Source organism: Apteryx mantelli, chromosome 1 (assembly GCF_036417845.1).
Source record: "Apteryx mantelli isolate bAptMan1 chromosome 1, bAptMan1.hap1, whole genome shotgun sequence".
In the NCBI taxonomy this organism is placed as follows: Eukaryota; Metazoa; Chordata; class Aves; order Apterygiformes; family Apterygidae; genus Apteryx; species Apteryx mantelli.
Window position 1 is genome coordinate 58944962 of NC_089978.1, and position 25975 is coordinate 58970936.

Here is a 25975-nt window from a genome sequence, read left to right on the forward strand (position 1 = left end):
AATAAGCTGGGAAAATTAGAGATGTACTTTTTCTTTTGTAGATGATCTCAATTCTGGAATAACTATTGTTACTTTTAACATTTCTAATTTGCAACCTAGAGGAATGGATTTAAAGAACAAGAATCTCAAAGAATTTTCATGAAGAGTGTGCAATTGGGATGACTATTTCTGTACTTAATACTTACCAGATTGGCCATCACAATAGTATCAACCCTGACAGGATTATTCTTTGTGCCCAAAGTGAACTGTAACCCTCGAGGAGGTTGTCCAGTTGTCATATCAAAGCAATGTCCTTCAAGCAATATATATTCTAGTTCATATTCTGCTGTAACAGTCCCTTTTATCTGTAGAAGGAACATTTAGTCACTAAAATATGTATTTTAACTAAGTGAAAAAGCAACATATTACAACAACAGACATCTTGAGTAGAATTTACCTCAACTAACTTTAACTGCCAAAAAGAGAAAAGCCCTTCCAGAGGGAAATTCACTCAGTTTACAATTGGTATCCAAGATAGAGAGGACCAACCACTCTGTAGAAGCACCTCTCTCTCTACATTGACTATGAAAGAAAACTGAGACTCTCAACCTTTGATTTTACAATACACTGCTTAAAGGCATAGTTTTAGTGGATTAAACACTTTCAGTATTTTGCATAAGTCTAGTGACTGGAACAAATTTAGTGACTTTGAAGCTGAGGAATTAAAAATATAGTAGAACAATTCCTGAACTAAAAAAGGGTCAAATGTATTTTAATTTGAATTAAAAAACAGCAATATATTCAGATTTATTTGGAAATACACCTATATCAACACTATTACTACCAAAAATTAAAATATTAAAAATTAAAAGGAAATAGAGAACACACAGTACCCCTTGTTTAATTGCTCAAAAAATGAATACTTTCATAAACATTATAAAGCTCAACATAGCAGATAAGTTGCTGTTACTTCTATTCTGCTTTCTGATGTTTATTATTTCATTGCTTTCCTCTGAGACTTATTTTTAGAAGAGAAAATACGAAGAAAGATGATGAAATTAGAAACAGACTGATCAAATAATCAATTACCATAGTAAGTATTTCTGAAAAACAGAGACAAAAATCCCCAAAGATTTCCTTTCCCCTCTTGATCTAAAAGATCCAACATAAGTTTTATAATGTTTACAAACTGTCACTTACGTCCTGCAAGTGAATGTTATCAAGATCACAGGAACTGTTCACTGCTTCAACCAACCAGCTTTCAGGAGTGATCATGTTTAGAGTCAAAAGGGGTGATTCTGGCAACTCTAGGAATTTTGCCAGAGGTTCAGAAGGAAGGTGTTTGTTGATTCCGTAAGTTAATTCTGGTTCCAGAACAAACCGATAGAAGCTGTTGAAAATAGAAGTGTTCAAAAAATACATTTATTAAAGTATGAAGGCTGAGTTCCAAGTAAAAAGTCTTTCAAAAGTATTTTTGATTACATTGAACAATCAACAAATTAATGATGTTTGCAGGCATGGTAGTTTCCTGTTCTTGAGAAATATGGTCAAATCATACCTATACCACCTCAAATGAGTTGGTAGATGAACACAGAAGAACAATTCACTTTTGATGATTTTGTCCGGGAAAGCACAGGTCTCCCACTTGCATTCTCAACGGCTGGGAAGGTAAATGCCCAAGAGGGGCATCTAAACATCTTGAATGTGGACAGTCTTGGCTTCTAAGAATCTGTCACTAGACTAAGCAGAAGCAGCAATCTGCTAAAAGAAGTGTCCTTGGGAACACAGTTCCTGACACTAGCTGCAGCAAAACAAGAGAGCAGAAAAAAGGAGCAGTCTCTCTCTTTCTAACCAAATCTTCCCCTATTCCACAGGGAAAAGATCCCTGGAGCAACAAAATAATGATGATTTCCTTCCTTCCTCTACCGATATTTAACAAAATAAGAAGAATTGCAACAGAGAAGGAAGAGCACTGAAGATGGAGAGACTGAAAGCAACAATTAATGAGTACTTCATATAGAAAAAATAACATTTAATTGCTAAAAAAAAAAAAAAGTAAAAAGGTAAGAAAGAGTCAGCACCCATCACCAGGACGAAGAAAATTTTCCCACTAAGAATTTGAACTAGGGTGCATATGGATGTATTTTATATGCAAACACTGCTGTAAGAAAAATCCAAACTATCCTCAGGGCAGGGACCAGAATATTTCTTCCTTTCACATTTCCCAAGCCCATGGAAAGAACCAGGCATTAAAACCTGCAATGTAGCTAGCTTTAAAAGTGATCATGAGAACATTCACACAGGATACTCAAAAGACTGATGATGATGACACTGCCTTGCAATATATGAGGTTCAGCTCCCGTCCAACTGAGTAGAAACTAAGGCCTTGTGTTTTGTGGGCAAGTGGTTTATTCTCTAGTCTACTGGCTAAAGGGTAGGCTCTCTCTCATAAAAAGGATAGGTAAAATAGCTACCAAAGGGCTGGCAGTGCCTAACATTCTTCTTAGAAGGAAAGGAAACCTCTCTGGGGAGTTCACTTAAGCATAAATGTCTATAACTAAATAAGTCAACCCCGGTCTTTATAGCCAGTTAAAGAAACTTTAATTTAAGGCACAATTTTTAGGGTACAATATTCTTAATGAACTATAATGAGATCTTACGGTAACATCTCAAACATAGACTGTACATTTAGTGAGATGAATTTCATCTCTAAATTAAGTGGACTGGATCTGTGAAATTCATTACAGAGTGAGTGGATTGTAAGAAGTGACTAAGTTAGGCAGACAATCTTCCTCTGAAAGTTTTCACAGGCATGAGAGACTCTCCATTCATTTGTACAAGAAATTTTTAGGTGAGATGTATTTGATGGACTAGATCAGTTTCCTGTGATACAACGCTTAGCATCTTAGTGAGACAGTACTTTAATTATGCACCTAAATTAGAATGTCTTTTTCTCTAGATAAGTTCAAACTGCTTCTGTAATCTTCAACATATATTTAAAGAAAATAACTAGTACAACAAATAAACCAGAAATATAAACCAGTGTTTATTTTTAAGGGAATATATACTGTTAAGGCTTTTTCTAAACCAAGTGAGATGGCATACTTGTAAGAGCAGCTCTAAACTACTTACCTCTTCAGTGGCACTTCTGACAGATTAGATCTGCAGTTCAGAAACAACCTGAGCTTCATATTGATAATGTCTTTGAGGACCTACAGAAAAACATTCCATGTAAAAAATGGTTCTTGGTAATTATCCAACTTTAAAAACAAGCCAAAGTTATTATATGGTGATGTATCTTTTTGTCATTTCTCAGCTTCAGTAGATATTTTAAACATTTTAAAGTCCTACATATATCTGCGTATTAAGGGATGTTGTCAGTTATTTCAAATAAAGATTTGACCTTTTCTAAAACTGTGTGATTTAGCACATAATATTCTTGATATTCAAAATGTTAATGTTTTTCACTACTGATACAGTATTTTAAAGAGCAGCTATCCCCATCTTCCAATGCATGAGTAAATTATTATATTACTACCTCTTTCTTATATTATTTTCTAGCTTTTAAAGCACTTTAAAGTTTATAAGTACAGCACATGCTTTTTATTCAATAACTGAACTTAAAACAATGACTTTCACTCTTCCTAAATTGTTGTATATAGTAAACTGTTGAATACAGGAAAGTTCAGAGAATTATTTTAATAATGTCAGCAATGGATTAATGATGAGTTAAACTTTCAAAATGTTTCAAAAAGTTAAAATATGTCTACTTTTTCTCAGTTTCCTGATCTGTTCCTATTAATTTCTAAAATACTATTTTTTTGGATGCTGTTATATAGGAACCATAGTGTTAGGATAGCATTTTGTTCTTACTTTTGTGAGCAATCTAACTTGTTTAAAATTAACAAAATCATTAATTTATTTGAAGTGCTCCTAAATACCTTTACCAAGTTATCTTCATTTCTGAGGTTTCTGACCCAAATTGCTTATTTGAAAGCATAACGCAGGTTTGTCTACCTTTGTGGTTATTATTAGAAAAATAAATATGATAATAAAGATAAATAAAAAACTGCTATCACTAAGGCTAAAATTACATAACGGTAAGTAAACTAGGAATGAAACAAGACAATGATCTTCTTTAAATCTCTCTGTTAAGATAACCAGCATTTTTCTTTCTCCGGTTCAACCTATGGTTACACGTATTCTTTACTATAGTGCAACAACTTTACATAGTCCAAGGGATCTGTTCTGCTCCTAGCTTCTCATTCTCATCCTTTGTGACTCTGAAATACTATTACTGAAAAACTATTGAGAAAAAAAAAAGACTAGGGAGTGACATAAGGATGAGAACAAGTGAAGAAAAAGAAATGAGGACCTCCTAAACCCACCTAAGCAGCACTGTTAATCAATACTTTTTCATATCCTCAAAAAGCTTATGAGATTAACATATTAATTTAGAATTAATTTAATTTTTCAGAATTAATTTCATTATACAATACCTGTAGCTTACAGCGTAAAAGTTACAAGTAAATCTTTTCCTAGACAGAGGAAGCTTGAGGAACAATTTGAAGGCAGAATAAAGTTTAGGAATTATTATAATTGTTGTCTGATCTACACTTTTTAAAGGCATAGCTATATATGCATATTCCATCCATACATTCATATCCCAAAACTAGTAGTTCATAATATTAAAAAAAAAATTAAGGAGCAAATAGTAAGAAGAAATTTTGTGGGGGCCATGAGCAAGAGGAAAATAGAAGTTTTAAGCCTAAAGGCAAACTAGCTGGCATTTCTGAAACCTGCTGGGTTGTGTGAATATTTGGACTGATAAAATACAACAAATGATGCAAAACAAGAGCATGTGGACAAAACTGGGAGGAGTAAGTAGCATTTTAAGTTTCCTTATTTCCAGAAATAAAGGAATTTTAATGTTTCTTGATTAATATCCTAATAAATAAAGCATAAAGAGGGAAAGTATTACTTAGGGTTGGCTACAGACCACCAAAATCAAAATAGAAGGCAAAGTGAGCAACTCTTGAATCATCTACCATTCAGAATAAAAAGCATTTGTAAGAAGTGCTACGTTTCATCTACTAAAGCATACTCTGAATTTTTAACATTAAAGATAATTTCCCAAATAAAAATGTTACATCCAAAATGATGGAAACCTATATTAGACTTTAGCTTCTGTTCCCATGAGTAATAACAATGTTAGTGGTACTTCAGCAATCTGGAATGATATTGTTTGTTGTATGCAGAATGAAGACCAAATCAATAATTTATGTATGCTTGGTGATCTAAAAGGGACAATTTAACACACCTGGAAAAAGCTAAATCACAAGGGAGAGAGTTTAATCAGAAACATGAATAAACATTAGAAACTGCACAAAATTGCTTTATCAGATGCTCAAACCAATGATGTCCAATCACCGAGAAAGAAGTAAGCACTGGTTTAAAAAAATCCAAAACCAAGAAAAATTGTGATTTAGAAGGGAAGTGAGGCAACTGTAAAAAATAAGAAAATCATAAATGAAAAAGAGAAAACCTGGTATTAGCAAAGGTAGAAACTGTAGGAAACTGGTAAGGAAAGCAAAATATACAGATAGTACAAAACAGGATAAAAATTTTTTAAAGTAAGTTGTAAACAAAAAGCATCTAAGAAAATGGTATTTATTATTTGATGGAAGTATCAATAAAAAGGATGAAAGGCCAATATGTTCAATAAATATTTATATACCAGTTTTGAGAAAAAGACAAATGAAGTCTGGAGATGCTAGAGATGGGAATAAAACACTTTTTAAGCCAAAAATAACCTTGGTAGATGCTAAAAAAACAGCTAATAGAAGTTTAGAAGATGGTGGAAGATAGAAACACAACCCTCAATGAGTAGATGAAAAGATGTTTTTTTCAACAATTCTTAAAATGTAGCTGTATACATTAAAATAATTATCGAAGGGCTCTGCTTTCAGAAGGATCCTAAAGGACAGTTTTATAGTTATCATCTCGGAGATTTTTTTTAATGGAGAAAATATACAATCTTAAAATGGCAAAAAGATTACCATAAATGATAAATAATGAATAAGGCAGCACGTACATTTCAAACAACTTGGTACACAATATTACCTTGCACAACCAACCCTTATGCATTTAATCATGGCCAAATGAAAAGTCACACATCCATGTACTAGACAGGTCTTCTTCTGGGAAGAAGTGACCTTGAAAAGGATTAAGTTATCATGCTAGATATTAGCTGATCATGAAATTTAGTACAGTATTGTAGCCAAAAGAATAATGTCATTCTTAATTAAAATTTCATAGGAATTTAAATAGGGACTCTCTAACAGGACTAAGACAACGTATTACTTCTGTGTGGCAGCACAACTACTTCTGGAATACTGCATTCAGTTCTGTTATTTAGACCTTATGAGGATATCAAAAGCCAGAGAGTATTCAAAGATAACACATGAAAATGGTTACAAGATTGGAAGGCATTTTTTACAGCAAGGTATTCCAAGAGCTCAGTTTGCTTACTTTAACCAAGAAAATGTTCAGGGGAGACTGGGAGGTTTGTTCAGACAGTATTTCATACTATTATAAATGACTGAATTACTTCAGTTTACATGGCATGAAAGTGATTTAAACCCAAGTTTCAGCTTGCATGTGCAATGACTTGGCAAAATGCATACTGTCAGTTACCATACCTTATCCGAAAAGCATTAACTCACTAAACCATGGTAATTCAACCAGTCACTGAGAACACTGTGAACAACACCATAATACGAAGCATATACACTGAAAACAAACTTTTATAATAGAATCCTCAATATAACTGACAAAATGATGAGAAGATGAATGCCTGCAGCATGGAGCTAAAAAAAAAAATTTGCAATTTAAAGTCTGGGTTTAACAGTGAAGTTAATTAACTGCTGGAAAAAGCTCAGTAAGAACTGTGATGCATACTCAACCACTGGCAATATCTAAATTAGGATTAGATTTAAAAAATTATTTCTACTTCAAATGCATACTGATAGAAAGATGTTCTGTGACCTGTGTTATATTGGAAATCAGACTAGATTATCAGAAAGGGCTCCTTCAGAGGTTCCTCCTTACTTTATGAACAGAATAAGGAGAGGTTTCTCCCCTGAAAACAGAAAGAACAAAGGAAAAAGGCAAAAGATAACTGATAGAAAGAAAGAAAAAGTTTGATTTTTCTCTTAACATTTTTGAGCTCTTTGACTTAAATAGCTAGCTGCTGGAACAAGATAAAAAAGAGCAGGATGGTCCCAACAGTTTATATTGCTGGAGCAGAGAAGTTAGGCTAGGAAATCCACTGACTGAAGTCTGAGGGGAGGTAGTTTGTTCAATGGTACTGTGAATAATATTTTTTCATATGTTTTTGGTGAATCATGAGCAAAACAACTCTTCCACTTTGTCCTCATCTTTAGAAGAAGCAAGTTCTCCTATTTTCACATTACCTTAGGGACCACATTTGTAACTTTAGGACCTATTAGCTGTTCCATGTATTCTGCTGATGGCTAATGTGGTCAAATCCTGGTCAAGCTAAGGTTAGTTTCTCAGGATCTGCTGTAGACAGTGACTGTTGTCTTGTCTGGAAATATTCAACACTGAGCTCTGGGACAAAAGTTTTTGAAAAATGCAAAAACAAGGGCTATATGAAAAGTATTACCAGCCTCTCCTTAGCAAGGATATAGAGCAGTTTTTAGGATAAAATCTACTATCATTTCTTAAAAACGGATAAAAGCCTTGGCTTTGTTCTAACACATTCACGGTCTCACTCATATCTCCCCTAAGCCTCAAACTGCCGCCTCCTCAAACTAGGCAGTAAAGTTAGCATGTAGGTTAACTAGTGCCATTTACTCCTTCTCAATTTCAATTGTGTTTAATATGAATAGATGTTTGTTTTTATTTCAAAAATATTATGAAAAAACTTCTTTGAAGTGACTATTAAATGACACAAGATAATATGATAGCATGTTTTCACCAGGGCAAAAAAAATCATAATGTGGGCACATTCAGCATGGACTGGGGCACCAATCATGTTCTTTGCTGTTGTAGTCACTACACAAACTTTGCATCATGAATAGTTACCATCATAATATATTGGGCACTGCTACGGTTATGTTGTTCAAAAAAGATCCTTTAAATATAAATATACCCCAGCCTTTAAAGTTTTCAGTATTTAAGTCACCTATACATATGGCAAGACAATCCAAGAGGCATCCATTTAGGAACTTTCAGTTCTGGTGTATGTCTGCATATTTTGTTTAAAATTCTTCTAGAAGGTCTGTATGCCTGACAGAGGTTGCTCTTCAGATAATCAGAATTTTCTAAATGTGCAGGTTAATTTAATTTGATTAGGAAAAAGAAACAAAATTAATTTGAAAAGAGCTTTGTCTGCATTAAAATATTTCTGATTTGTTTAGTTTCAATAGAATTTCATTATTATGTCTTCAGGGGTGGCTTCCTGAATAAGGCTATAGCTCCCATGAACCATGAAGCATCCCTGTTTGATAAATAAACTTAGTACATCATGGGAGTCATTTGCCTAGACATGTGTATTGCTCATCGGAGAACCTGCTCTAGGGAGAATGGAGACTTCTGAGCTGAGCTAAAGGGACCTTGAGGCAACTTATCATAACACAAACTTTTGGCTGAATGGAGAAACTTCTCAGGTTCCACAATCAAAAGATTTTCATTTGGTAAAATCAAACTTTCCTTTCAACTGAGAATGGTGAAATGGGAGATTTGGTTCTGGAGAAAAGCTAATATTTCAGAATCTCAGAACAAAAGTAAGCATTGCAATAGCAGAAATTTTCATGAAAATTTTAAGTGTATTGCTTAGCTTAAAGAAGTCTTTATGTATGAAGAGCAATTGGATGCCTGAACATTCCATACAAAGAATAGAAAAGGGTATGAAAATGGAAGTTTTTATGAAACTTTCATAATTATTGTGAAAAAAAGATAAAACAGGATGCAGTAAGAATCAAGATACAGACTTCAAAATTCTAACAGACCGTAAAGAGAAGACAAAATTTACATTTTTATGAGAAACTATAAAGGAACTTGAGGTAGAATGGTATTTCGCAGCTAGTGAAGAAAGGAAATCATTTTAGCAGCTGTGATTCTAGGACAGTCTCTCTTTAGATGATCAATAGCTATATACAGTGAAAGATTTTTAGATATTCTTGGTACCATTAATCAACTGAGAAATACCCTTCCACGAGCTGAAAGGTTTATAGTCCAATCTTCTTGTGACGGTGTTATGGGCCAGATTTAGTCCACCTCATTTAGGTACTTTGGAAAATTCAGGTGCTTTTGTTTAATGGAAAGAAGCATATGCCTCTAAAGATTCTGAGATGGAAGACCCTTTCCCTGTAAGTTAGGCAGACATTCTCCCCCTTTCCTTCTATTGACTATAAAGAACATTTATGCACTTACTTGTAAGAGGACTGGTTCACAGGACATCTAAATTTTACTTGCAAATATGGTGCTTACAAGGACGGATTAAATCATCCCCAACTTTTTAATATAAATTTAAATCATCAAATACATATTTAAAAAGTATCTAAATTCTGTTTGCCCCATAAATGCTAGACTACACTGTATATCAAAACAAGAAAATAAGTTTAATACAAACTAAACTACAAATATGCAAATTAAAAGAAATCACCACCATCTTACAATCAATAAATGAGCCATCTTCTGTGCTTCTCTTGTCAATGGATCAACAATAGCAATAACATCATAGAATGGTTGATTCTGTTGAGGATCTATTTTTACTACGCTGTTAAAAAAATGTTAATAAATAAGTGACATGAAAACTCTAAATTAAATTTGTGGAAATAACAAACATTTTTAGGCACAAATCTGTAATATCAGAGCTGCTTTAGACTTTATTGCTCACAAAGACACTTCCCTCATTTCAAACATTTATCATTGTCTCCTCCTGTGATATCACTAGAAACACCAAAATCAACAGCAATTAAAATGTAACATTAATTTACGTAGCTCCATAAGGGTTACTGGGTTAAATATATACTGCATTACTAATTCAATAAAATAAAACACAGAACAGTGTCTAGAATCCTTTACAGTTTCTTTTACTTGTATCAATATTTTAGAAGTGCCATTGATGACACAATTTTAAAATAACAGTGGGAAAAATGTTAACTGAGAAAAGTGAAACTTGATACAATGAATTAGCTTTATGCCTTCCAGAAAAGAATTTAGTAACTTGATAAACTTGGTTGAAAGAAGTCAAGACCACCCCGCTTAAATGAATCTGGATCCACAGGAAGGAAATGGTAGTAAACCTCACTTCGAAAAAATCATGTGCTGCAAATACACAAACTGGAGTATTTTAATTTGTTTTCCACAAAAAATAAAATAAAATAAAATCTAGAAACATAACTAGCATTAGTGATGTCACACGCCTTCCAATAAAGCAGTAACATACTACTTATTCCATGTTATTAGTATAGCCTTGAAAAAGGTTTTAGCCACTTAAAAGGGGCTGCTGACTTTGCTCCTTGTCTTTTCAGCAAGTATTAGAGACAGAGCCAGCACTTTGGCACAGCATGCTAGAGCAGCCTTGCCCATAAAAAAAAAGTAAGGAATTGGAAATACTGTTGCAACAAGGTTTTTGTTTTTTTAATTTGATCGTGATTCCTGTGCTAAGTCCTTTTAAAAAATGTACCCTTCCTTGCCCCAGAAAGTGGGAGAGCTTAAATTAAAAATGGCTACAGCCAGTATCCTATTACCAAGAAGACAGAATTCCCCCAAAGCCTGTCTTCCAATTAAGAGTCACAGATGTAAATCTTGGGATTTGGGGTCTCATTCCATAACAACAAGAGAAGACATTTGTGGCATACTGACTTTCTAAATCTATGATTAGTAACACTAGGAGTCAACATACATAAGCATGTTAATGCCACTAATACAACTCTCCTACTGTAAATCTGTCAGCTGAAGACAGTCTGCCCAGTTCTTAATGAATTAGGTGCTGAGGAGCTATATCACTTTGCATTTGTAAGAAATCTAGCTGTATTTTAGGGTCTAATCTGATTGTACTTTATGGTTATGCTGAGCACACGAGCTGTGGTCAAGAGTGACACAGCTAATCCACAAACTGTTAGACAAGTATAACAAAGTTATAGTTGGTACATTCTAATTTTAATATCAAAGTACTATATGTGCATTATCATGAGAGACAGAACTTACCTGTGCTGTTCTTTGAGTAATTCAGCATCTTGTCTCATCTCTGTTTTAGGCAAAGACGACAGTAGGGCATCTATTTTCATAATCAAATCACTGCCACTATATTAAATGAGGCACACATAATTTGCTATGTTTTTCATTAGAAAAGGAACGAAGCATTCATATTTTAATGTATGTCTGTCTATATAAGGCAATATTTAAAAACCCACCTCCCAAACCTGGATTCTTTAAAAAGATCATCACCTCAGGGTTTGTAGCTTTGAGTGAAATTTCTAGCGCAACAATGGCCAAGAACCACTAGTGCCTTAGAGCTTGGGAAGTGTATGCTTCTTAAATTTAACAGATGCAGAATTAACCTTCAGCCTCACAGTTTGCATGGTGCATTCTTCTGATATTTATAACTCTTTATACCTTTTTTTGCATTTTTTTGGTTGAAAAGAAAATCCTCTATGACAACTTGTAAAAGCAGACAAAAATGAACAAAGTTTATTTGGCCACATCTTTTATATTTATTGTATTTCTTCCTGGAATTTCCTTAGAAACTTTGGTAGTTTTATTTCAGCATCACCAAGTCTTAATATATACTTTGTGCCTCAGTACTTATCTCCTTGACAATTCTACCTCTTTTTTACATTTTCTTGATTTTGTTTTTCTGGCAGTTATTTTCTCAGTTGTGCTAGTCCTCCCAAATAACAGAAATGATACTCAGAAATACAGAAACACTCAGCAGAAATTTCTCCATAGTTGGCTTGTAAAAGTAATATAATTTTGCCCCCCTTTTTGTATGCAGATTGGATGCTTAGAATAGAAATTGGCTACTACTCCTCTTTATACTCCTTCAGTTCTCTAGCAGTGTGTCAGAGCACTGCATCTGCCATCGCAACTACAGGCTCCTTTTCTAATGATTCCCAAAGACAACACACTTTTCTTACTTAAAAAATCAATACTCAAATATTACTGAGTTTTTTTAAGATGCACTGCATTTTATCAAGTTTATTATTATTGTTTACTAATTACTGGAATAATTGGGAACTGTAGGTATAGATAACAACTTCATGCATTACCTTTCTCTCCAGAGAAAATCTGTTTGATTTGCTCCTGATTTGCACAAATACATTTTAGTGATCTTTTGCTCCATCTTAAAAGACTCTTTGAAACTAAAGAACGACTAATAAGGCATACAAGTAAAAATCAGTGCCAAAAAAATCTATTAATGGGTCCATAACATTCTTCTTAAATACTTTCAAAGGATCCCTCTTGTCGCCTCATTAGCCATATCTGAGTAAAGATCTTCCCCTGACACAATAAAAGATATACCAACATAACGTTCATCATAGTGGTTTCCTAACAGAACAGAATTGAAAATTCAAGTCCTTAGTCCCATCTTTTTAATAAAAATTTTATTTGGAACTCTCATTTCATTTATTGCACAGGATGTCACAAAGAAAGTAAATAGGGAAAAGTCTGTATGCTCATACATCATTCAGTGCACACTATAAAGTATGAATTAAAAAAAAAAGGTATTACAGTGAACTATAACATGCTATCTTGTTTGAGAAAAAATGAAATAAAAAACCAGTATCTCTGAAGAAAACATTATTTCTCTTGAGAAAAATCTCTTTGTTGCAGATTCAGTTTAAGAGCTCAGTTCACCAAGGTAGTCATTCCAACCTCCCAGGACAGTCTTCATCAAAACTCAAATTTTGCAAGACCAGGATATAAAAAAAAAAAAATTACAGTGTTCAACAATGTTTCCTTTCCCCAGTCACCACAAAGTAATCAAAAGCTAGTAGGAACTGACTCCAGTTAGATTAACTTGTCTCTTGGCTGCAACTACAGTGAAAGTAGCTGAAGTATTTGGAGCAATTTAGCAGAGCTGTAAACATGTTACGAGGCAATTTGGAGAGGATATGATTCTTGGATAAGCAGTGATCTTTTACGCCTAAGCCTCACATACATGATCAATGATCAAGGGTGCATGGCTCTTGAGTAACGCAGGGCTTTTTTTTTCTGGTCTGCATTGTAAGAACAATGAGGTACTAAACAGGGTGTCAGCAGCAGGGAAAATGATTCGTATAGTTGAAAACCAAGATATATAGCTTATACAGGTAGTGAAAATCTATGTTACATAGCATCATGGAACAAGCAAAAAAAGGGATATAAAATTCAGTAGATATGCCTTTTTTTCTAGAAAATAGGGCACACGTTTGAGTAGGTAAGTATGCTAAGTCTATAAAGGAAATCCTAAAAAGGAAAGGAGGGGACAATTAGGACTGTTTACCATAGAAGTACTCAGATGAGAAGCAAGAGGATAGTGCAGATATAGCACAGAAACAACAAACACTTTAACTAAGTGCATATAGAGTGCATATTCACAAAGAGTACTATGACTTTGAGTTTTTGTCCATGTTCCACATTCAAAAGGATTATTAATTAGTCACAGGCAATAAACAAAGCAGTATTTCATGGGTGTGGACAATAAAGCCTCAATTCCCCCAAACATTTTACCTTTTAGTACTGATTCCCATCTCTTTGACAATAGTTTTAATCTTCTCTGCTGAGGTACTGTATGTTTTTTTTTCCAACAAGTGAAAGTCTTCTGCATAGAATTCATTTTCATCTAAAGGACCCAGTATCTTAGACAGAGAACAAGTGATATTACTAAGCATAGTAATATGATAGGTTTTTTGTAAGCAAAAATACGCAAAACCCTGGCCCTTTACACAGCTATATTAATAACTACATAGTAACTATATAGGATTCATATTTTGTAAACACTTAGGTTTTTACAGCTTCTTCTGAGGGAGTATCTCTAATTGAATTAGAAGAAAAATCTCATTCAAGCAAAGAATACTCAGTCACAAGGAACAGTCATAATGGAAATATCCACAAATATCCAAGGTATTTTTCATTATACATACCTATGTAAAGGACTACACTATTTAGAAATAACAAAGTTAAGTTTAAGAAAAAGCTTGGTTAGTTACATTATTTTAAACTGAAATACAAACTACTACCTTCCTATCAGGTGCTTTAGTTGTTTAATCTTGTGATTACAATCTTCACCTCTCAAAGCTTCTCAGATGGAGCAGAATGGATAGAATGGAATTCATCAGAGAGCAAAGAGGAAGGAATGCAGGATATTCAGAGACAGGGAACAGAAGAACTAACACTTTTTTGGATATCTGAGGCAAATAAAGTGCCTCAAAGTCCCAGAAGATAGCTTTGAGGATGTGGGTGTGGATTTCCTACTCACAGTCTACTAGGCTAAACTGACCCAGGGCAATTTCAAGGGCCTTTAAGCCCCCAGGAGGTAGAATATCAAGATTTAAATTTGTTGCTGACTGCCTCTTTCCCAAAAATCAATTGCTTCTGAGAAATGAGGTGATTTTACTAAATTCAGCTTTCAATTTTTTATTACTATTATTGATGCATAAGATAGAGAGAACCATAGCTTGATTATGAAATACCATGCTAATTTTGTAGAGGTGGGAATTAGAAAAAAATCTTTTTGCTAATAAATACAAAACTTTAATGCTGAAATAACTGGGATATAAATAAAGCATATCCTGTGTCCTTTTTAGCAGTCAGCTTTTAAAGTGAAACTGAACTTTCAGATGAATGAATACACATGAATAAATTTATTCAAGTATTTACAGGGCAAGTATTTCCTCAAAACTTACTACATGACATTTTTTAGCTTTTTTAAGCATGGAAAACAGTAATATCCATTCATTTATAAAATATAATTACATATTTAGTTACGATTTTTTTTTAAATCACAGAAAAATGAGCACAATTCTTTTGTGCTATATCAACAAAAATGTTTTCTGTGGTTTACTTAGTGGTATTTCAGGGGTATCTCAGAAGCCATTTAAAATACACAAGAATGGCTAAGAACACAATTTAAAGAGAGTTTCCAGTAATGAGATGCTAGAATAGTATCCCTATTTCCTTCTAATGGTGGAACAACAAACAGGAAAGACTTGATTCAAGAAGCAGTTTATATAACTTTTTTTTGTAATGTAAGCTATTGGCTGTCATTAGCAGCTACTAAATCCTGAACCCTATACTGTAGTTTTAATCAGTTCAAGCTATAGCTGTATTGTAATAAAAGCTATTTGTTTTAAAAAATATGTACTTGAAATTGAAAAAACAAAAGTACCATATTTTACTTGAATATTAAGATTTAAGATCATATAACAATTAAATATTTATAAACTATTTGCTTTTTACCTGAAAGAGAAGAGCTTGAACACACTACATCTAGTCATTGTAATTTATTCTTCATTATATATTAAATATATTTTGATTATACATGTTTATCCTATACCAACTCTGTAAAATATAGATAACTTCAGGTTCAAAATTTATTCTTAAATATCATTAATAATACATCAAATACTAACCTAATTAGGGCATTTTATCTATTTCTTCATATTATCTCTTAAATAGCTGTGGGAATGAAGTACATAGTAGCTCCAACAGAATGGAGCTAATAACAAATTAGGAGGACATAAAAATAAAAATGTGGCAAACATTTACACCGTTCTCTGCTAACATGCTGAAAAAGTGAGAGATCAATATAATATATTACCTTTAGCATGAAACTGAAGTTCCAGGAAAGAAAAAGTACCTACATGAAGAATGAGACATGATTTATTTCCTTACTTACCCTACCATTGCTCATAACAGCCATTTGCCCAGGAAGCAGTTTAAGAACCTCCTGGCAAAACATCTGGTGGGTTTTAATTATATCCAGTCCTAAAGTGTTGTACTTCTTCTCAAAAGTATCGTCATCCATTCCCTAAAGCAAATGTAAAGAATGAGATGGTGGACTGATTAAGCAAAAACAAATTTTGTAGCAGCTGAAGCAAGCAAAGATTTTCTCAAGCTATGTGGTAATCAAAAATCTAAATAAAACAGCTTCAGCTTCATTTAAGTATACGACTTTTGGTGTGGAGCCATGCGCTCTCCCAACTAGCTAGTGTGCATTTTTTACCCTTGAGCAACTGTGAAGAACCATGAGAGTAAAGCTGAGCCTGAGTTGAAACACTTTCTCTAAGATTCAGCACACAGTTGCATTAAAAACAGTAGGGTATCTACCACTGCCTGTTAGAACTTGAGCTTAAATCTCACCTTTAGGAAAAAGGTATAAAAATTTAGATTACTGTAAAAACTAATAGTCATTTTAAATGTTCATTTGATTCCTTTACTTTAAAGAAATTCTCTATTCTTTGTAACATAAAAGTTGTCAAAAATCCAAATCTCTGGCCCAGAAACTGCATATGGGTTAAAATGTCCCCTAATTTAATATTTTATAGCATTTAGCCAAACACTGTTACTTTCAACTACATCTGCTTACAACAAAATATAAAAAAATGAAAAAAAAAAAATGAAGTGAGTAGTAGTCTAATTTAGTGTTCACTCACTGGGATGAGGAATTTAACAATTTTAGTTCCAGTAGCAAGGGATTTTGCTGTTTCTTCCTTAGTGAGTTTACTTAGGAAACTTTTCAGGCTGCTGTTGTTTTGGGTTAAAAAAGCTGTCAAAATTCCTCTTGCAATGGCTGTGTTATCTTCCTTTATTTTTGATGAAGGATTGTTCAAAATCCCAAGTCGTGTATGTCTGCTTGTTTTCTGCAAAGAATACAGAATAATACACAATTTTACAGTTCCACCTGCTGTTGCCTAATGTATGCATATTTATTACAACTCTGTTGGAAAGGAGTTGCCTACTCTGTAACGTATATTTTAAACAGAATGTTTTTGTGATAGAATGATTACCTCTGAGCATTCTGCAGAAGTGTATTTTTAATAAATGACATACAGAAGTGTTCATTTACAAAATTGGTTTTGAAGTTTTTTTCTTTTTTTCAAAAAAAATTTAAATGGCATAAAATACATACAAGAATATTTATTCACATATCATTTTAATCTTAATCAGCAGGAAGCTCCTTAACCAGTGATGACAATTAAACCTTACTACAGAGATTGATGAGAAATCTTTACTCTAGGAGAGGATCAAATACATGGAAATTAATGGCCTCACTAAATGAAGAAAAGGTAAATGGAATCTATTGTAATAAAGGATAAAAACTAAGGGATGAAACCACTGGTATTGAACATACTTAAACCAGAAACTTTAAACTGCAGCCCTAGAGAAAAGTTTTGCTAAGAAGTCTATTTAAAAAGCCTGAAAACTTGTTCTTCAAACTGTGGCTGAGAAGTATGCTCTCATTCAAAAAAAGATGAGCTGCATACACTAGGCTACATTGGGAGGAGCGTGACTAGCTTATCAAGAGAAGTTCTTCTCTCCTTGGTGCCTACAAGGCTGCACTTGGACTCCTATGCCTGGTTTTGGGCCCAGCCCAGCACAGTAAAGATGTTGAGACACTGGAGAGGCTCCAGCAAAAGGCTACCAAGACAGGCAAGAGCCTATGAGGAGGAATTGAAGGAGCTGGGCTTGCTCAGTCTGGCAAAGAGGAGGCTAAGGACAACCCTAACAGCAACCAACAACTAACGAAGGGGGAGTTAAAAAGATGACAAACTCTTCTTGGGAGTAGGAAATTGTATAACAAGGCATAATGGCCATGTACTGTGGCTCAGCATACATTAGGAAAAACTTCACTAGGAAAGCAGTGCAACACTGTAGCAGCTTACCCAGGAAGGGGGTGCAATCCCCATCCTTGGCAGTTTTCAGGACTCACTCAGGCAAAGCCACAGCTGGCCTGATCTAAAGATGGCAACAGTCCTGCTCTGAGCGGGAGGCTGAACCAGATAACTTCTAGATGTCTCTTCCAGTGAAGACACCTATAGTTTTTCCAAATTAAGTTAAAATATACTAGCAGCACTTTTCAAAACAACATCATTATATATTAGCTGGAATAGTTAAAATTGAGTACCCTTGGGCCACTTCCCTTCCCAGCCTCTTACAAGCTTTTCTTCAAGGGGCTGTGGCAACTTATGTGCAAGAATTGCCTATGCCAGTTCTACACCCATCAGGAATTCTACCACACCCTGAGCCAGCAGAGTAAAGGGACTGGAAAAGAGTAGAAAATCAATACACAAATAAATGGACTTCAAAAAATAGTCTGTTCTAGGTCTTTTTGTCATAAAACTTAGAAATCACAGGACCAAACAGTACCTATGGAAATGAGTTTTATCCAAATCAAATCTCAGAATGAAAATAACCAGTTAAACTGCTATTTGGTAGAAGATCCAACAAACCTTGTTCAGAAAGCCCTTTTCTAATTCTTTTTCTAGATTCTCCTCATTAAGACACATCGACTGGCCCAGACAGTTCTCACCTCCTAGAGTTAGGAACTCTATCCTATTTTCCTCACTTAAGGGGGAAAAAAAAGTGAAGCTACAGAAGGCATTTATTTATCAAGCTTGGGTCACAGATCTAGCAGTCAGATAAATGAACTACTGTTCTGTAACAGGGACTTGTACCAAGTATTCACCTTTGCAGTTTTCCAAGCCTCTTCCTAGGACACATTTGGTATTATAAGCTACCTGCAACATACCTATTTCAAAGTTTTCTTAGAGTGCTTCCTATTTCATTCCTGATTAGTAAAGCTAGACATTTTCCCAATATCAGTCTATAATTACTCTTCTATACTCCCTAGAACTGTGGGGTGTTTTTTTGTTGTTTTTTTTTTTGCCATTTATATTCAGGTAGCATTTACTGGTATCCTTTAAATCCTATCATCAATACTGAAGAACTACTGAAGAATACTGAATACTGAAGAATAAGCAAGCTCATAAATGCAGATTATCCTCCTAAATCTGTCTTAGAAGCACACCAAGATCCAGTATGTGGGAAAACTGTCACTTCATGGCCACAGCTATGTCGTATGATACAGGAGAACACAGCACAATGGTTCACATGAACAGGCATTATCCTAACTTCCCTGGTCCAAGCCACTTTCTAGGAGAAGGTCTGTAATTGGGAAGAAATATACTGTTTTGATTAACAGTATCATAGTTTGTATCCTGCTTCAGGAGACCATGAATCAAATGATGGTTTGCAGACCCATAAGCTGCATCTGGCACATGGGGTCAAAGGAAACAGAGAGAAGCCATAATGTTTTGCAACAGCTAGGAAGAATATATGAAGTCAGTGTTGTAGTACAACAAAGCACAATGAAAGCACACAGCCTCCTGCTAGTGAGTCCAAAGCTGACCCACAAAAAAAATCATTGTACCTTAATTTAAAATTATAATTTTAAAAGTTGTGCTGTGCACAGTGTTGTTAGAACATAATAATAAAATAATTACTTTAATAAAAACTGCTAGAAACTCACCAAGTATTTCAAGGCATTAGAAAGCAGTCGTCTTCCTGCTGGCTTATTGAAATCAGCAATAATCCACATAGTAACAGCATATAATATATCTTCATCTGAAAATTGGAGATAAACCTGCATTACATTCTAAAGAATTTTTTCATGAACAATGAATTAATCCTGTTGGAGATTTAAAGTTTATGCGTATGTTTGACTGCTAACTTCAAGTGCAAGACTAACCTTTGCCACATCAGTATCTTTTGCTGTCTGAATTGGAAAAAAAAATTTAGGAGGTACTTTATCATGTTAATATGAGAGAATCACTAAAATCATTGAACTGCTGTTGTTCCGCTGAAACATGATGGCCCTAAATAATAACCTATCTCCAAATAAGAACAGCTTTATCAGAGATTCTAGTGAACGTTTGATGGAAGCTGGTCACATAGTCAGACATAAAAAGAATTAAGTAGTTATAAAAATCCAGAAGCTAGGCCATTTGCTTTCTCCAACAGCAAAGAGAGAAAAGCAGGTTAAAACTTACCATTTCTGGACACAAACAGGAATATACCCAAATATATCCCAAAGAAGGTAAACTATAATACAGGTGTATATTCAGAAAAATTTTCTTTTTTCCTACTGGTCTATAACCTCATGTTCTCTATCAAAAGGCAATGGTACGTGAAAAATTCTGCAAAATTATCTCTAGAACAATATCAATCTGCTCAGGACTATCATATGCCTCCTGAAAGGTAATATGTGTTGACTGGAAGTTTAGAAGGTTTTGGTGAGATTCTAGGAAGAGGTATGATTATGGTCTGTAGGGGTCTGGAAAAAAAACACTGGGGACAGAAACTTGAAATGTGGATTACAGCCTCCAGGTATAGATTTTACACAAGAGATCTGAATCTCAGAAGTGATCCTATAAATTAAAACCTGGTCATCATTTGATAACTAACTGCTATGTCCCTGAGGTTTTAGAAGGAGAGTCAGAGTCAAATAATTTTATTCTAAAGAAATGTAAGTATACAGCATTTCTTTCTGATAAAGGAATAAGTAAAAACTATGTTAATATCATAAAAAAATTATGGAAAGAATAGCACTTTGCTAACAGGATTATTCTGTCCATTGATAGGTTGATGTAAATCAGCAGTTGCTAACTGTCTACTCCTAGATGTTAACAAGGCATAGACTGATGCAAAATTCTGTGCAGTATCATGTCCCCAAGTGTTGTACTCATAATTTCCTCTAATTTAGACAGGGAAATACTTGCATATGCAATAAAAACATCTCATATCGAATATATTTTAAATGTACAAAAAAGCATGACTTTATGCAAGACAAAATATATAAATGAGTGCTAATCCATCAGAATATAATTTTCCCCCCTTTTCTATAGAAAAAAAACCCTCAAAATATAAAAATTGAGCAATCTAACTAGAGGAAAAATAACAAACTGATACTGAACACTAACAAATAAGAAATAAAATCAATTATTCCTCAAACTGCAGAAATGCATAGTTTTTATACATATATATATAGGTGTATGTATGTGTGTGTGTATATATATACATATATACATATGTATTACAAAGACTGTAAAGTTTTCACTTGATAATGCTGCAACTAAGGGTCTCTTGAAAACTGAATATACATCCTCTTTAATATCCTCAAGTAAAACCAGGTCAACTGGTCAAACTAAGTCAAAAAACTGTGTCCGTTTTTGAAGTTGCAAAAATCTTCCTGAAACTTTTTTATTTCATGTCTATAAAACAAGAATCAACCAACCCCTTAACAAGTAGCTACGTTTCTTCTTAGAGGAGGAAAGGAAAACCACCCAGAAACTGGAAAAAAAGGTGTGGGTGTGCGCATGTGTGTATGCGTGTGCATACACAAACAGGTATTCAGATGCCTGGAACTTTTTCAACTCCTAATGGTTCAGTACCAAGCTTTTTAAAATGACATAATGACAACCATCTCATTTCAAAATTACTATATCTGAAATGGTTCTCATGTTGTCATTATTCATTTTTAGAATATTAAGGTATGATTTGGCTCCTGAAAGGAGATGTATAAAAATAAGTACAGGTGAGTTAAATGTCTACACTCCCATTAGTGGGAGGTCATCAGTAGAGGTCAAGGGCAGCATTCAGTTGCCTAAACATGTGTGTCCAGTGCTATTTATGATGCTGTTGAGGATGCCACCTGTTTTTTATCCATCAGTCCATAATGGTGCAAGCCTCTTGAAGGTCCCAAGTCCTACCTGCTGACTCCATGCAGTCTTGTATATTGCAGGAACTTCTATATAGGCAACTAAACCAAATTCTTAATCAATAAAGTCAAAAGAATCTATACAGCTGCATGTAAGCCACTTGAATTGTTTTCCAGCTCCCACTGACTGCATTGATTAGATGTCCACTACTTATAATGAAAACTTAGGCTTTTATATCACATGCAGATACTTCTCTGAGGTGTCCACAAACTAGAGCTGAATCACACTGTTAGAAGTGAAAAATGGACTAACAAAAATAGGTTTTTTTTATTAGTTGGAAACAATTTGTTAACTGGTCGTAATTACTTGCTGTTTTACTTAATCTGTCGTTATAGGTATTGTTTTAGTAAATATGTGAGCTGTCTTTTTACTAATTTCAAACTAATTCATCAAGCTCACAATCCTGAAATACTTGCAGGCAGTGCAAACAACACAGATTAGGAATCACATCTATGTAACATTTTTGAAACAAACTTTCAGTAAATACTGACATTGACAAATATGGATATTTGCTACATATCCCAAATACCTATGTAAATATTATTCTAGGATATTTTACTGGCAAATTTCAGCTATTTGTAATACCAACTCATATACAAAATTAATATACCTTTTTTTGTTAAATACTTCATGTCATCTGAAATTACAGCACTCTTGTCTTGTGAGTCCAAAAAGGAGAAAGTAGAGAAATCTTGCACATCAAAAGGAACTGCAAAATGTAAAACACAACATGTTAATTAAGAATTAAGAAAGGAAAAATCATAATAACAGTCAACTCAAGAAAGGTAGTTACCAGATGTGGATCTGAAATGTATGTATTTTCTTTCTGCTCCAAGAATGATCGGGTTTATACGGGAAACTACATTCTGCTGTTCCATAAGGAAATCTATTGCATTTATATGATCATTCAACAAACCCTGTATTAAGAGAAAAAACAAATTCTGTAATTCTATAGTTTCAAGATAAAAAAGGCCAAGTATTTACATACTCTTTCGACTGAGCTTAAAGCCTCTATATACACCAAGTTCTGAACAACTTCAGGTGAAAAATGTATAAATATCACCCAGATAGTATTTCAAAATATTAGATACATGTTTTTCAATGAACAACTACAATATACTCTCAGTTTTTGGCTGAAAAATCCCAAATGATTAGTATATGCTTAGCTGAACCTTAAGTCTTGCATAATCGAAATACACTGTCTCAAAACCACGACTGCAAATTAACATAACAATATAATTTCAGTTGTCATACAATTAATTTTGAACCATCTCATTATAAAGAATACAGAATATAAACATGACTCAAACAATCCACTGCCAAATATTTCATCTTGTATTCACTTAGAAATGTTAAACATACCATGAAAACCGCCCTCTGGAAGAACCCGGTGGCATCAATAATCCTCTGGAGAATAACTGTCTCTAACTCTGTACCATCCATCTCTTCTCTGTTAAAGGGCACGCCATTAAACAGAGCTTGAGGCAATGGACCCAGGCCAGTCTTTTTATAAAAGGTTGCTCCTGCCTGATCATATCAGAAATATCACAGGATTAAATAGACTGTGGCAGACTGAAACAAGAAATAAATCTAATATCAAGAGACAATGAACTCTAATCTCCAAGTACTATTCACTGTCACCCATTCTTACGGGCAGCGGACTGAACAGAAACCAGATAGGATATATTGGACTCATTTCTTAAAATGGAATGACAAAAAATTGTATAGATCTAGATACAGATTTTTAAACCTTTGCTTTATCATCTTGCTGATAAGTATTCTCTTATTATGCTTAACATTTGTAACAAAAAATATTAAGCAAATAATGTTGGAAAAGGACCTTGAGACACTCATGGTTTGAGGTAGATTCCCCAAAGACAGTATCCCCCAAAAAACTCAAAAGGCTTTTATGCTCAGAAGCCAAGGCTTATTTGGCAAGAAGCAGAACAGGTTACAGAGGAAATTCAGTAAGACAAATAGAAATAAAGAGGTATTGTAAACAATTCCCTGCCCTTCCTATTATGCATTTTTCCTTGTTTTCTTTCTATTGGACTTTCTGGATTGCTACAAACTCTATGCAATATCTGTGTATCTCTGAGTAAGGTCCATCTTTCTGTCATTCCATTGGCCTATGATGTTGTCTCCTTGCTGCTCTTCATTGCAGTCTTATAGTCCTACTTGTACATGGGGCTTCCTCTTGTTGAGTGTCAATCTATTTTTCTTCCTTTAATATTATATATAGGGAGCTTTCCTCCCCTGAGTGTGTTCAGTTTTTTCCAAGGCAGATACAAACTGCCCTTCTCTCCAGAAGACTCCATGTGACCCAGAGAAGAGCAACCAGTACAAGGCAAACACCACCTTTTTTTTTTGGCTGCCCAGACAAATCCTTTCAAAGGAACATAATATACATCATTCTATAGATAGGCATAGTTGAAGATACATGAAGGAAAACAGAACTTTTATATATTTTATCAGAAAATTATCTACATAATCAATTATAGATAAAAAAACCTCTCTTCTCTTCTCCACATTCTTTAAATGCAAATCCATAGCTGTCTTCCCCAAAGTAGACTATAACCAGAAAGCACAATTAAAGGAAATAATGATTTGCCTAGATGACAGGCTTCTGTTCCTCACCCAGAACACCTGGGTAAACAATGTCTCTCTTGGTGTGAGAGACACCCTTTGACAAGCTTATCAGAAAAAACTTGCAGTCCTGAAAGCAGTAGGCAATATATCTTACCACTTTGCTCTCAACATACCTTCCTCCCTTCATCGTATTCAGAGTGAACACCTAATATACTCTGAACATCAGCGTGGGGGAATTCATGTCTAAGAACATTTTTCACATGATTTACCGTTAGAACATTTCCATCTTTCACTTCATGGTACATCTGTAAAAATTACATAACAGAAAAAAATAAATCTCTTTCATCCACACATTAATATTGTTTTAATAATTATCACCATCATACACATGCATAATTTTTCATCAGAGCACTGCTCTGATTAATCTACCATTATAACTTTAGCCTAAATCTAAAGTGGTAAAGAAAACACACTTAATGTGAGCTGAATAACTTACCAGAAGTTATTTCTCTCCACTGATCAGAGAAGGAATCTAAACTCTTAATATAGACTACCTAACCTTAGTTATCTGAATCTACATAGGATGAAACCAAGCCTGAATAAGTCAACAGTACCTTTTCCTACAATAAGGTAAGTCCTTACCAATGCTTTATCTCATGGCATGAGATTTTATTACTTTCATCTCTCAAACATACAAAAGAAATCTGAAGTGATAAAACTATTCAATCCATAGCTTTTTAATTGAAGACAATACAGTACATTTCTCTCTATAGCTCTAAGTATCTCAGACCTGTTTTATTGGTTCTATTTTTTGCCATCTTTTAATTTATTATCCCCTCCTTTTATATTATGAAACATCCTAAATAAACAAACACATTAAGATTTTCAAAAGAGCACACTGTAGTTTGGTATTTTGTGACTATTTATGGGTAACAGTCCTGCAGGTGCACCAGAATTTAACACTGTGGATTTCTATTTCTCTTTCAAAGTACTCCTAATTACTCTAATTCCTTTTTATCTTAAGCTCTCTGAATTTGTTCGTGACCTTCCCCCATGCACTGAAAAGAGTAATAGAAAACAAAAGTTAGAAAAAAATGTTGTCTATTAATACCATATTCGCTGATATAATTTTGCTTTCAGAGTCTTCACATAGAACACTTACTTCATTTCCCTCCACTTATCTCTGTCTCTGAAATTCCCATCTCTATGAACCCACATTCTCTCATACAGAAAACCAGACTCACCTTTTAATTTGTGAGCCTGGAATATTTCCATGTTTTCTACATCCATGAATAGCTCAAGAACAACCAAAAAGAACTTATCTTAGTCTGTTCCACTTCCTACACTACAAACCAACCAAGGTTTTGCAAAGCTTATAGAATTGCCAAAGCAATTCTGGAATGCTGGTATTCCAAGAGATGCAGAATACAAAGGCAGGCACACCACAAACACAAATGATGCAGAATCATTTTTCCACAAGAAAATACTAACAGCTATAAGATATGCATCTACCTTTTTACATTCTTGAGGAAAGCCTGCAGACATGGAAAAAGACATGAATAAGTCGATTTGGGGAGCAGGAAAATCTTTCTGCAAACCATTCTGTAGTAAAT

The 25975-nt window shown here is 34.1% G+C and overlaps 1 protein-coding gene across 4 annotated transcripts in view; it reads right to left on the reverse strand.

Annotated features, from left to right (window-relative positions):
- Positions 1–25975, reverse strand: part of UGGT2 (UDP-glucose glycoprotein glucosyltransferase 2) — a 105557-nt gene that overhangs the window by 29189 nt on the left and 50393 nt on the right. For all 4 annotated transcript variants that reach the window (XM_067293441.1, XM_067293435.1, XM_067293454.1 and 1 more), the window contains 13 exons: positions 24536–24667; positions 23136–23300; positions 22567–22690; positions 22384–22482; positions 19526–19620; positions 16650–16856; positions 15893–16024; positions 13726–13853; positions 11221–11316; positions 9682–9784; positions 3112–3191; positions 1180–1369; positions 186–344 (listed from right to left, as the gene is read on the reverse strand). In XM_067293441.1, the coding sequence (XP_067149542.1) occupies positions 186–344; positions 1180–1369; positions 3112–3191; positions 9682–9784; positions 11221–11316; positions 13726–13853; positions 15893–16024; positions 16650–16856; positions 19526–19620; positions 22384–22482; positions 22567–22690; positions 23136–23300; positions 24536–24667 (1710 nt within the window). The remainder of the gene's footprint in view (positions 1–185; positions 345–1179; positions 1370–3111; positions 3192–9681; positions 9785–11220; positions 11317–13725; positions 13854–15892; positions 16025–16649; positions 16857–19525; positions 19621–22383; positions 22483–22566; positions 22691–23135; positions 23301–24535; positions 24668–25975) is intronic.